This window comes from Vulpes lagopus, chromosome 2 (genome assembly GCF_018345385.1).
Source record: "Vulpes lagopus strain Blue_001 chromosome 2, ASM1834538v1, whole genome shotgun sequence".
Taxonomy (NCBI): Eukaryota; Metazoa; Chordata; class Mammalia; order Carnivora; family Canidae; genus Vulpes; species Vulpes lagopus.
The window spans coordinates 13,963,573-13,977,158 of NC_054825.1; the positions used below are offsets into that span (position 1 = coordinate 13,963,573).

General features: G+C 53.7%; 1 protein-coding gene across 1 annotated transcript in view; it reads left to right on the plus strand.

Annotated features, from left to right (window-relative positions):
* The first annotated feature begins 635 nt into the window (after positions 1 to 635).
* Positions 636 to 13,586, plus strand: part of HSPA12A (heat shock protein family A (Hsp70) member 12A) — a 65,638-nt gene continuing 52,687 nt past the window's right edge. The window contains exon 1 of the mRNA XM_041742556.1: positions 636 to 839. Within this exon, the coding sequence (XP_041598490.1) occupies positions 797 to 839 (43 nt within the window). The 5' untranslated portion in view covers positions 636 to 796. The remainder of the gene's footprint in view (positions 840 to 13,586) is intronic.

Sequence of the window (13,586 nt, forward strand, 5' to 3'; positions counted from 1 at the left end):
TTATTAATGCCGTTATTCTCAGACTTCTCACGAGGGCCGGGCTGGGAACCCATATATGGAAAAGCGCGACTGCAGCCTCCGCGGCCAGCGTGGAATCCCGCGGAGTCCCGGCGCTCCGGGCTCGCCCCGGTGTGGCCCTTGCCCGCCCTCCCGGGACCCCGGGAGAGAAACGCACCGTGGAGGCCGGCGGGTTCCTCGGGAGAGCGCGGTCTGCGCGCGGCGCCGGCTGCGGGGCTTCGGCCCGGGCTCCCCGCAGGAGCGGACGCGCGCGGGGGCGGAGGGGACCTGAACCCCCGCCCCGCCGCTCGCCCAGCGCTGCGCCTTCACTGCGCCGGCGTCCGCCTGGAGAGCCGCCCGGCCCCGCCCCGCCCCGCCCCGCCCCGCCCCCTCCTCGGCGGCGACCGGCGCGGGGGCCAGCCCCGGGGAGGAGGGGCCGGACCCGGAGAGACGCGGCGGGCAGACGCCGAGCGGGGCCCGCGCCGGCCTTCCCCGGCCTTCCCCGCAGGCCGGGCTCCGCGGGGCGGGGGGGCGGGGCCGGGGCCGTGGGCGGGGCGAGCGCCTGGGGGCGGGGCCGTGGGCGTGGCGTGCGCCTGGGGGCGGGGCCGGGGCGGGGCGGGGCGGGCCCGGGAGGAGCGCGGGGAGGAGTCCGGGCTGCGGCGGCGGCCGCGTCACAGCAGTGCTCCCGCTGCCCGGAGCCTCAGACCCGGCCCGAGCGCCGCCGAGGACGCGGACGGGGACCCGCAGGGGCTCGGGGGCTGCGCCGGAGGTTCCTCTCGCGGGCGGGGGCTGCGCGACCATGGCGGACAAGGAGGCGGGCGGCGGCGACGCGGGGCCCCGAGGTGAGCGCGGGTCGCGGGTCCTGCGGCTGCGGCGGGCGGGCCGGGCAGGGGTGAGCGCGCTCGGCCCCGCGCCCCGCAAGCCCCCCCCCGGGCCGCGGGAGAGTGGGCGCGCGCCCCTGGACATCTGCCCCATTGGGGCGGAGCGGGGGTCCCGGGGGCCGCCTCCGGCCCTTCGGTCACGTGCTGCGCTCCCGGCCCGGGTGCGGACACTGCGGCGGGGACCGCGGCCCCCGCCCGAGCGCCCCGGCCACCCCCGGCCCGGGCCGGCGCCGCCTGCGGGGCCCCTCGCGATCCGGGTGCAGACCCCCTCCCCACGGGTGCACCCGCGCCCTGAGCCGAGGGAAGGGCCGGCAGCCCCAGCCGCTCATTTCCGTGACTCAGCGAGGCGGGGGTGGGGGCCTGGGGCAACCCGAGGGTCTGGAGCCGGCCCCTCGCCCCCGGGGTCGGCCGTCCGCGCGAAGTGGGGGTGCAGCTCCGGCTGGGCTGCAGCGCGCCGCCCGCCCCGCCCATGCCCAGGGATTCTGCGGGCCTGGGAGGGAGGAGCGGCGGGGGCTCCGCGGTCCGCTCGCTGCTCGGGGTGGGGGAGAGGACGGCGGCGCCCGGTGCGGAGGACGGACGCTCGCATCCTGCTAATGTGCCATGGCCGCTGTCTGCGGGGAGCGTGCTCGGGCTCAGATGGGGCGGGGGTGCCGGGGAAGGACCGGGAGAGGACTCGGGGGCGGGGGGAAGAGGAGGAGCGGCGCCTCGAGCACGGGGCTGTAAATCATGGTTTCGCCAGCGGAGGAGACGGCCTGGCCGGGATCGTGGGTCCCAAGTGGGGAAAGTTGGGCGCACGGAGGCGCCGCGCGCCCCTGACCTCGGGGGCTTTTCAGCAGGAGCAGCCGCTGGAGGGGAGCGTAGCCGGGTGGCTTCCGGCGAGCGGCAGGTGAAGCCGCCTGGCGAGGATGAAATTAAAATGCCTAGGACGTAAGGGAAATGCATCCAGGAAAAGCTCTGCCGGGGACCTCAAAGCTGGGGAAACTGAGTCCAGTGGCAGCGCAGCCCCCACGGGCGGGTGCTTGCAGTCTTGCAGTCTCGGGCCGCGGCCCCCGCCCTCTGCTGCGCTCTGAGAGGCACCTGCCCCCTCCCCAGCCCATTGTTCCTGCAGATCTGGGAGGTGCCTCCCCACTCGGCACTGCAGTAGTGGGGGAGTGCGGGGGGGGGGTTGAGGGGATATCCTAACGGGGCTCACTCTTGGGAGGGGCCTTGGAGAGCCCAGGCCAGAGCTCTGGCTGGGCCCTAACACGCATCCAAATCTGCCCCCGCCCCTGCCTTTCCCCAGCTGGCAAACGCCGGCAAGGGGCTGGCGGCTTTGTCTGGATATCACTCAGCAACTGGATTGATTCATTACCCCCCCCCCCTCCCCGCCCCAGCTTTTTCTTTAAATTGGAAAAAAGAAAATGTAGGATGATAGAGAGGGACATCAGATTTCCTAAGCCTAAGTTAGTGAACCAGTTTCTTGCTTCTCATGCTGGGATACATAGTGGATGGCTGTGTTGAATGCAAGGTTGGCCATAGGATGTGTGAAATCAGAAGAGCGATCAGGGATGTGCTTCCCCCCACACCATTTGTCTTGCAAAATGGAATTCAGCACCTTTAGCCTACAGACACATGCACACAGAGGCGCTGTGTGGTTGTCTATCCTCAGGCTGGGAGAGCTCCCCATCCAGGATGGGGAAGCACATGCTGGGTGTGCTGGGCCACCTGCCACTGTTCGCCTGTGTCTATTCTAGAGTGTTTCTTCACTTCCAGTGATCTGCAGTTCAAGGCAGCCTGTGAGAATATCCAGCACATGGACTTGGGACACAGAGCAGGCTGTCCCTGGCAACTTGCTGGGTCTCTCTTGGTTCCCATGCCTTCATCTCGAAAATGGGAGATATTAATAGTATCTCACAGGAGCAGAGCCTGCTCACCCATCATCTAACACATCTATTTCTAAGATTTCCTTCACTCAGTGTTTACTGTGCTGGGCAATGAGCATACATTATTTCATTTGTTAAAGCCTCAACAACAGATCTGTTACCAGAATTCATGTTTCCCCCAGGTAGGAAATCTAAACATAGGTTGAGTGACCTGTCCAAGGTCACACATCTAGGAAGTATTGATTTGGACTCAGGCGGTCCGATTCCAGAGCTCCAGCCCGTTGGGGCCATCCTAGGTAGCTCCTGTGGGTGTGGCCAGTGATTACTACTCTACTAGGAACATAAAAAGGGTGCTCTTCAGGGGATTATTTCAAGGATACTTCTGCTGCAAAAGGATGAATGTTGGAGGGATCAAACTATGTTAGGACTTGTGAGCAGTGGGAGCCCTGGGTGGTGGGATGTGCCAGAAAGGCTGGCCAGAAAATATTTTGGCAGAATATGGTAGCTGTGGAAGCTGGGTGATGGGCGCATGGTGGTTCATTACTATTCCCTTTGTATATGTGTGCAAGTTTCCTTAATAGAACATTTAAGTTAATTTATAAGGCCAGCGGGGCTACCTTTTAATCTTTAGAGCTTTGGACAGCAAAAGCTGAGATGACCTTCAATCCTGCCCCCACGAAGACCTGCAGTAGTTGACACAGGGAGCCCTAGAAGGATGAGATGAACAGGGGGGCGAGGGGTGGTCAGGCTGGGCTAGCTCCTGTGGTGATCCAATCAGGGGTAGGTGTGGGCAACAGACACCTGGTAATTTGCTCCAGGGTGGGGACAGGGTTAAGGAGAGGAATGGCAGACGGGGGCGGGGGGGTTGCCTGTGTTGGGGGTGCCTCCTGGAGGTGTTGGGGTTTAGAGACGGGATTCTTAACATCCCGGCAGTCAATCACAATAAAAAACAAACATTTTGAACATTGACATTTACTGAGGACTCAGTTTATGCTGAAATCTGAAAATATTGAATGATATCATTTGGCCCTGCCCACATTTGTTATGGAATGAATGGCTACAAGAGAGGCCCCGTTACCCCCATTTCACCCAGGAGAAAGCTGCCAGGCCTGCGTGGCACAGCCACGAGTGGGCTTGAGTGAAGGGAGGAGGTGGTCAAGCTGTCCAGCCTCTCTTAGCACGTGCCTGGCATGTCATAGGACCCTGAGGAAATTCCACCCAGGGTCCGAAAGAATGGGCACAGACTAGTGGAGTCTGGCTACCCCATGGCCCCATGGCCACCAAACTATAGATGGAAGTGGGAGGCCACTGGTCGTGGTCCTGTTTCCCAAAGTTCTGTGAACTCCCTTAGCCCTCCTGCCACCCCCTGCCAGGAACGTCCTCCCTTTCTCTAGCAAACTCCTACTTATCCTTCAAAACTCAGCTCAGGTATCACTTCTCAGGAAGCCTTCCCAGACTCATCCATCTTGGTGAGGTCTTGCCTTCGTGGTACTAGAGCTGCCGGAACTGACTGTTGGTAATCTCACCTAGTGTTCACCGAGTGCTTACAAGGTTCCAATTTTATATGTGTATACCCCACTGACTCCTCCAACAACCCCATGAGCTTGGTGTTATTATTACCCCATTTTGCCAATGAGGCAGTTGAGGCTTTTGAGGAATTGGATAGTTTGCCCAGCCAAGGAATCAAAGCACCCAGCCAGTGAACGTTTGGGGTCGGGGTGTGAATCAGTTGTGGACCATAAAAGCTGGTGCCTTTCTCTTAATGCCCCTTCTCCTGACAAGGGCAGGGAAATATGTCTTTCATTTCCATGCTCTTGGTGAGGGCCTATAGCAGGTGCTCAATAAACCCCCTACTGTGTGTCAAATGAATATCAGTAATCCACAGGGAGCACAGTGGTGGGGAATGGCATCTGCATCCTGCCTACTCTGCAGCAAAGCGGTGCTTCTAGAAACATGGGTGCTCAGGAGTGGGTGGAAGCTGTTGGGCTGAAGGGGGGTAGGCAGGGCTCAGTCAATCCTTGAGGAGATGCGACTTTGATTCCCACAAGGGTTTGAGTGACGACTCAGTATCGTGGGGGCGAAATGCTCTCTCGTTGCATAAATAGGCTTCTGGTAAGGGAGAAAGCATCTTTATTATTGCTGCGCATAATTAGAATAGCAGGGAGGAACCAGGCGCTTTAGTGAATGAGCAGCATGTGGCAGGGAGCGAGTGCCTTCCACTTGCAGGCATGTCTGGACATTGCCAGGAAAGCAGGATGAGCCAAGGAGGGGACCAAGAAGTACAGGCACTGCCCAGAATTGACGCTGACCCCACTGCACTGGGTTCTGCAAATCCTTGCTGCCTCCCCTTTAGTGGAAATGACTCCCAGTCCATTGCTCCGAGATGGGCAATAACAGGTGCAGAGGGGTAAAGGAGCAATGTGGCTTTGGAGCCCAAAGCGCATGTGAACTTCAGCTAAGCTTTCCTTCCCTGGTCTGGACAAGGGGCTTGTGAAGCCTGCCTAGGTCTGTTGTGGGAGCAGAGCAGATATCAGAGGGGCAGGAATTTAGCAAGTTCTTTCCTCCCTGGAGGAAGGGAGAGGTGGCTTTCCTGTCTCTACCTCCTAGATGCCCCCTGGGATTATCGCCGCGGGTCCAGCAGGTCTGCTTTCTTTGGAGGCTTTAGAAGGAGGGCAGATTCTGCTTGGGTTCTTCTGACTTGGGTCTGTGTGGGGATTATGTTCAGGTCCTGATGCTTTTGGATCTTCAGTGCTCGGTTCTGAAGCAAGGCCCTGCAAGTGATGAACACCTCTCTCCTGGCAAACACGAAGTCAGCCCTCCTTGAGCACCTTTTCTCCCCTGTCTGCAGAGTCCACTGGTGGGAAGCAAGAATGAAGGCAGCTGGGGCTGGTCCTGGAGCATGTAGTATCAGAAGCTACACTTTCTTGGTCACCGGAAGCCCCCTGGGGTTAGTTCCCAACCTGGCTGCCTATTAGAATCACCTGGGGAGCTTTATCAATGTCTTGATGCCTACGCCTCCTTCCAGAATTATTATATCAGGACTTTTTTTGGATGAACAGCCAAGTTTGAGAATCAGTGAGTTACCACCTATCTGGATTTCAGACTTGGGACCTCAGCATGAGGGGGGCGGAGGGCAGGAGCATCTGACACGGTTCATTCCCTGGTTCTAGACCGAGTCAGCAGAGTTTGTAAGCACCAGCTCTGTGTTAAATGCTTCACTTGTATTGTCTCATTTAATCTTCATAAATACTCCATGAAGTGGGAGGTTTTACACGAGGGGAAAGAGGCTCGGAGGGATTGAGTACATTCCTCAGGGTGAGATAGTGGCAGGGAGAGGGGTGATGTTAGGACAGAACTCAGGGCTGTCAGCAAAACCTGCACGGGCACATCTTATCCTTAGGGAACTTCTCAGTCTTCAGCCACTTGAGATGTACCTTCCTGACTCCATATGTACTGGCCACCTAAACCGCAATTTGTTAATTATTTTTAAAATTGATCTGATGTTTGTTGAAAATGCATTTATTTTAAGAGTCTGACTTATGTTAGTTCCAGAAATGGGAAACCTGTGTCACTTGCCATAAACAGAAGGTGACCACAGCGAAAATGTATGGAAACCAGGAACATGGTCAGAACACTTGAGGCAGATGCTGTTGCCCTTGGAAGACTTTGTGCTGAGGCCGCACTCTGGGTAAGAGGGAGACCAGAGAGTTTTAGAGGAGGTCAGGGATATAGGAGCACCAGACTTGAGACATTCTCTTTTCTGGAAATCGGTCTCCAGAAGGGCCTGAACAGGAAGAGAAATGCTTTAGGAATCACCTGGGGGAATGTCCTTATGATTCTTATTCCCAGACCTTCTGGAATTAGACCATCCAGGGAAAGGGGCCCTGGGAGTAGATTTGCAAAGCCTGCCAGTAAATTTTATAATCGGGTGAGAACTAGTGCCCAGTCCATGGATCACCACAGTCAACTCTGGCCATAGGGCAGTGGGCCCCCATCAGGGACCCTGAACAAGAACGTGCTGCTTTACGTTGACCATGCAGGGAGGAGAGAAGGTTTCCCTGCAATTTTACAGGGACAATTGGCTTGGATTCTAGTTCTCGCTTTACCACTTACCAGCCATGGGATTCTGGGCAAGTTACTTAGCCCCTCCCCCACCCCACCTCAGTTTCCTCATCTGTAAAGTGGGAATAATCAATAGTACCCATTTCAAAGCAGACTGTTTACTCCCACAACCTCTGGTAAGGTTATGGCTCATTTGCTGTTGTCTGTTATTATTTATTATTATGGATCCTGTAGATATAGGTAGGGCATTTATCAGTAGCTGGATTTTGTCCAGGGGCTCAGAGGGGAAGAGGGTTGGATCCTACAGCTAGGAAGGGGCAGACCCCAGCCTGAGCCTCAGTCCATATGGCTTCTTGGCCAGCAGGCCCAGAACTTTGGAGAGCTGGGTGTCTCAGGCTCTTGGCCACATTTAACACCCCTGTGGCCCTTTGCCAAGCCTCTGAGCTCCCTGTTGGGCTTCCTGATTAGAGCACTAGTAGGGTTCAAGGTCTTTTTGTATCCCTGGACTCTATCCAGGGCTGCTGACCTCTGCTCTCAGGTGGACTTCCGGTCTGCCTTTGGATGGGCCCTGTCTCTGGGCTGAGACTCCAGACCTGGAGTTTTGCAGATACTGCTCTGAGCTCTGCTAGGACTACCCCTCCTCTTCCAGCCTTGACCATGACCTGGCAGCTAGGGATGTCAGGTGGGGCTGGTGTCAGGTGGGACTCCACGGGGTCCCTCCCAAGGAACTGTGAACTGTAGCATATGGCCTGGGTTTTAATCTCCTTATTTTGAGGGTGGCCTTGTGTCCAGGTTTGCCGGGACAGTTCTGGTTTATACCTCTTGTCCCAGTGAAATTATTAATAGTGACTTCTTTCATTTTCTGGGTATCTCAGTTTGAGAGATAAATCCTGTGGTTGTGCTTCTTATCTCTCTGTCCTTTCCTCAGCCACGTGGGCCTCAAGTGGGATGAGAGTAGGATGTGTGGTTAAACCCGGGCTTTAGGCTCAGACACTTCTGGGTTCAGCTGTGTTTAACTCCTCACTGTAACTTTGCTGCTCTTCTATTTCTTCTTCTGTAAACAAGGATGACTAGTAATCTTGCTCCAGCGGGGTGCCAGGAAAATGAGATGAGAGAATATAAGTCAAGTGCTAAGCATGAGCCTGGTACATAGAAGATGTTCACTTAGTGGCTGTAATTGATTGTTCTCACTGCTGGTTTGATTTGGGAGTTGTCATGATGAAACCTGGGATCTGGAGCCAGGCTGCCCGGGTGCAACCCTGGGCTGTGCCATTTACCTGCTCTGTGGCCCTGGCAAGTTACTAAACCTCTGGAAAGCTCAGTTTTTTTCATCTGTAAGATATGGATTGTAATAGTCTTCTTCATGTGGTTTTTGTGAGGATTAAATGAATTTATATAAGAAGAGCATTTAGAACAATGCCAGCCCTAAAGCAGACACTGAATTAATATTAGTTATTATTATTAGCTGTTACTGTTATTATGATTAATAATCCTAAATTACATTCTTGCAGGCAGGGGGAATTATCCGGTGTGTTCGTTTCCTATTGCCATTGTAAAAGCTACCACAAACTCAGTAGCATAACACAACACAAACTTACTATCTTATTGTCTGCAGGTTGGAAATAAGTCCAAAGTGGGTGCTACTGAGCTGAAGTCAAGGTGTTGGTAGAGCCATGTTCCTTCTGGAGGCTCTGGGGGAGGCTCAGCTCCCTTGCCTTTTCCAGCTTCCAGAGGCTGCCTGCATTCCTTGGCTCGTGGCCCTTTTCTCTATCTTCAGAGCACATCACTCCAACCTCTGCCTCCACTTGCACATCTTCTGGCTGACTCCACCCCTCCTGCCTCCCTCTGCTGAGGGCTCTTGTGTAAAGACCTATTCTGAGGGAGGTGGGTGGGGGGTGGGGGTGATTGGGTGACGGGCACTGAGGGGGGCACTTGATGGGATGAGCACTGGGTGTTATGCTATATGTTGGCAAATTGAACTCCAAAAAAAAAAAAAAAGACCTATTCTGAGGCCACTTTAATAACCAAAACAGTCTCCTTGTCTCAAGGTCCTTCATGCAATCACATCTGCAAAATCCCTGTTGTCATGTAAAGTGACATATTTGTAAATTGGAGGGATTGGGACCGGGATGTATTTGGTGGGGTGCTGTTATTCAGTGTACTACAGCCAGGAAGGTTGGGGTCTTGCCTAAGGAGCGTTGGTTAGAGAGCCTTCAGCCTCCCTCAGGAGTCGTTTGAATGTTAGGAGCTGTTCCTCTTTGGGGTTTTATGTTTATGTCCAGCTACATGATATCTTCCTGGAATTGGGGTTGTTGGTTAGCCCTTGGCTTTTAATCACTCCTGCCTGGTAGGGTCCTTGGAGACACTACCACTTTGGGGGATTGGTTTAGCCCCTTCTCAGGGGTCTATAAAATCATTGAGACCTAAATAAAAGGTTTAGTGGCTCCCAAGTGGGTAGAGGTATTAAAATATCAAAGAATTGGTGAAATGTCTAGAAGATGTCACATTATGTTTGCTATGCAATGAACCATCCCAGAATTTAATGGGTTAAAACAGTAACCATTTTATTTGTGCAGGATTCTGTGCTAAATGCTTCTTTTCTTGGTCTTGCGTGGGGTCACTCACCGACTGCATCTGATGGTTCCACTGGGCCAGAGAGTCCAAGATGTTCTCACTCAGTGGCCCAGGGGTGGATGCTGGCTGTCAGCTGGGCTTCTTTACCGTGGTGGTCTCAGGGTGGCAAGAGGATGAGTAAGAGGTCACAATGAACGCCTTTTGAGAAGTTGTATGCTCTCACTTCTGCGTTCTAGTAGTCAAAGCAAGTCACGAGGCCCACCAGATACTGGGGGGTAGGGAGAGAGATCTACCTCTTCATGGGAGGTGCTGCAAAGAATTTGTGGCTACTTTGAATCTGAGTCAGTTTGACTAAAAGTATAAACTTTAAAAAAATTGCATTATGTTTTAGAACAGCTTGTGGGTTAGATTCACTCACTTCTTACAACTTTCTGTGAATGTGTGATGTCAAGAAGCCTGCCTGTGGTAAATCAGATGTTCCTTATAGTCAAATTATCTGAAAAGCAACTTCTAGTTATCTTACACTTGAAATTGTTGGTCAAACAAAATGTTAAAAACAAGAAAAAAGGTGGAGAGTGTCTGGGTGGCTCAGTGGGTTAAGCATCCGATTCTTGGTTTCGGCTCAGGTCATGATCTCAAGGGCATGAGTTCTATCCCTGTGGAGTCTGTCGGAGATTCTCTCTCTCTCCCTCTGTCCCTCCCCCTGCTCACACGCCCATGTGTTCTCTCTAAATAAATAAATATCTTTTAAAAAAAGCAAGAAATTACTTGGTTGTTGGTCTACAGCGTGTGTTTCCGTGATTGTTAAATGGGGGGATGATGGTATGTGTGGAAGTGGTGTTGGCTCGCTGACAATTTTTCCCAGGTGTTTGTGTTTTGATAGATTAGAACTTGTTTCTCATGATTAAGGAGCAACAGAAGAACCAAAAAAAAAAAAAAAAGGCTGAAAGTCTACAGGTACATCTTCTAGTGCAAGCTGTGGCTGTTTTAATGTCTTTCCACCCCCTCACCCTGAATGGGGAAGCCAAGAGGGCTGATGAAGGAGCCAGACTGGCATTATCTTGTTAAGACACCCTGGGTAGGGGTTTGGACTTTGATGAAAGTGCTCTTTGTAGGAAGTGAGCGCCCCCAAGGCCCGTCATCTCAAAGAAGGAGCACTAGACAATGAATGACTGGATGGGGTTTTGGGTCCAGGGGCCGGTGCAGCTCACTGTGAATGGATGTTACTAGAGCCATGACTATTTTGGGAAGGGCTCAAGTGACAAGGTCCCGTAAGTGTTGAGTGATAGGCACCAACACTGTCTTTCCCGTGAATCCTTTTATTTTTAGTGTGCGATTTTGCAGAGTGTGAGGACTTTCGGGGAAACAGACCACACTGTGGCAGAAATGCTTGTATTTCTGTTTGCTGTAGGATGAGTGTCCATTTACAAGTATTTGCCCTGTTACAGAGTGGGGCCTAAGAGGACGCGGCCTACGGGCAGAGCCTCTTCTCTTACCTGCACCTCATTTCTTCATACATTTGCTGAACTTTTGAGACTGTTTTACTTCTCATTGCATATTTTTTGAGTAGTTTCGCTTACTGCGTTCCTCTTTTACCATCAGAACACCAAGGCTCCGGGTAGGTAAGTTCCTGTACGATGCACCAGCTAAGCACCCCTAGATCTCAGAGGGAGGTGGGTTTTGCTAGTGTGTGGCAGTAAAATCCTCCTTGTTAGCTCGTGTTTTTTGTAAATAAGACCCTAGGGTTTGTGGGTTTTCCCGTGGCTGGGAACAGTGCTCTCTGTGCCCCGATTCCTGGTTTCGGCTCGGGACACAGATGATGCAGGTGCCAGGGCTCAGGCCTGCTGCCTCAGAGGTCACAAGCTGGCCTCTCTGTTTGTCCCCATGTTTCCATGGACCAGTGGCTAAATTCCTCTGATCACTTCCTTCCTTTCTTTTCCTTTCCTCATTATCCTTGAGGGGCCATCTCTGCCGGTTGGGATAAGCAACTGTGTACAGTACAGACGTCAGGAGTCTTGTTCTCAAAGAGGACACGGAAGCTGTTGAGGAAACAGAGCCGTAGGTGGCATCGCCAGCCCCGTGGGGCCCAGTCTGTCAAATGTCTGGCCTGGGCCGACCCTCTGGTGTTACCAACGGGCACACTGAGGCCAAGGAGGCCCGCAGAGGCTGCTCCCAGGTACTTGGCAAGGCCAGCGTGAGAATGCAGGCCGATTGTCTCTGCACGCTTCCCGGCTGAGCCCAGGGCTGGCCTTGGAATGTTCTCAACGCTCCTGTTGGCCAGCCCCCTCCCAAGCAGCGAGGGCTCCACAGTTTGGGGATCTGAACCTCTCTGCCATCAGTACCGTAATGACTTGACCCTCCCTGCAGGAATTACATTTTTAAAGGAGTGTTTGAAGAGATAACGGTTTATGTTAGAGGGCCCAGGTGCTCAGTCAAATTGAGCAAGTCTTTTGAGGAGTCCTCCCTGGTGAAGCCCCAAGGCAGCCTTTTCTCTTTCCTTGGCATTGTTCCTGCCTCAACAATGGTGGTGGCCCATCTTTCGTGCCAGCATTAAGGAGGGCTTTTAGTGGCGGGTAACTAAATGTTTTCCAGCTAGAGGAAGCCCAAAAGGAGACTTAAGAGAGGATCCCGGGATGGCTTCTGGAACTCCCTCCATGCTGCATGGAGCAGAGAACGAGCTGGGAGCCGGGAGTCCTCCCCCTCCACCCCCCACTCCATCCTGGTCTCTAACTTCTGCTTTACCCGGAGTTGTAGCCTCTCCCTCCCTCCCTGCACGCCCAGGGTGTGGGCTCCCCAGGCTCTTTCTCGCTTCAATCCAGATTCCCAGGGGAGGCCTGTCTGCTCCTGGAACTGTTACCCCTGGCCAGGGGCGGGGTCACTTGCTGGATGAGGGGATCAGCGGGGAGCCCTGGCCGGTGGGCAGGAAGTGATTGCCTCTTGTAGACGCAGTCACTGTGCGAGGAATTAAGTCATTGACAGTCGACGGTTCCTAGGTGAGGGCTGTGTAGACAGAGAATAGATGGAAACCTGTGGGAAATTTCGCTCTTGTTTCTAATAGCAACAGATAACCAATGCAGTCCTATTTTCCTTTCTTCTTCAACTCAAATATAATAGCAGATGATAGGTTTAATAAAAAAAAAAAGAGTTTCAGGGTGTGTCTGTCCTTGGCAAAATAAAAACTTCATACCACTAGGTCAGCAATTTGGGGCAGAGGTTTACAGCTTGGTAAGTTGAGGCATCATGGAATAAGGAATTGGTGGAGATGTGAGGGAGGGGCTCTGTACCTTTGGGTGTTTATCAGCCATCCGTTTAGCTTGGTGATCCAAGTGAGAAACGGGCAGAGCTGGAGGCTGCAGGTGGGGGCTTTCAGCACCCTGTGAGCCAGCTTCTTCGTTTTCCAGATGAAGACACAGAATCCTAGAAAGTGGCAGTGACCTTACAAGCACGCAGTGACCTAGTGACAGAATCAGGTCAGGCTGTCCCTTAACGCAAACTAACACTCCGCCTGTCTGGCTTGAGATCCTGGGGATGGGGGTGGCACTGAGGATAGGGACATCGGGGTGGCCGTACCCAGCCTGTGCCGGAGGGTGTCAGGGATACCCCAGAGGGATTTGGGAAGCAGGGGATGGTCTGACCTTGAGCATCAAGCTCCTGGGGGCCAGTCATAAAAAGAGTGGTGAGCAGAGGTGCTGAAGACCCAGCAAAGGGCCGATGGTGCCAGGGGGCTGGCTGGGTCCCATCGGAGCCATCTCAGGACGGGCTGCTGTGTGTGTGTGTGTGTGTGTGTGTGTGTGTGTACACGTGCACATGTAAGTATTCGTGTGTGTGTGTGCATGGGGAGAGAGGCAGTAACAGAGATGGAGGAGAGGGAGGGAGAGAGACAGGCAGACAGAGAAGGGAAAGACTAAGAGCCATTAGAAGAAGAAGCCATTAGGTCTTCCCTTGGAGTTTGTATAGTTCATTCAGAAATGAACCCAAAAGAACTCAACTGGTCATACACATCGTATCTGCCCTAACATTGCACTCCTTGGGTCTTCCTGAACATTCGGGAGTGAAATCCCAAAATGTCACATGCTGGCGAACAGCCTGAGGTTTTCCGGAAGGAAGAGGAGCCAGCAGGATGGGATTTATCAAGGCGCAGTAGGAAGGCCCTTTGTCCTGCTTATTATCTGTATCGCTACCTTGTGCATCGAATGCATATTCATATGGA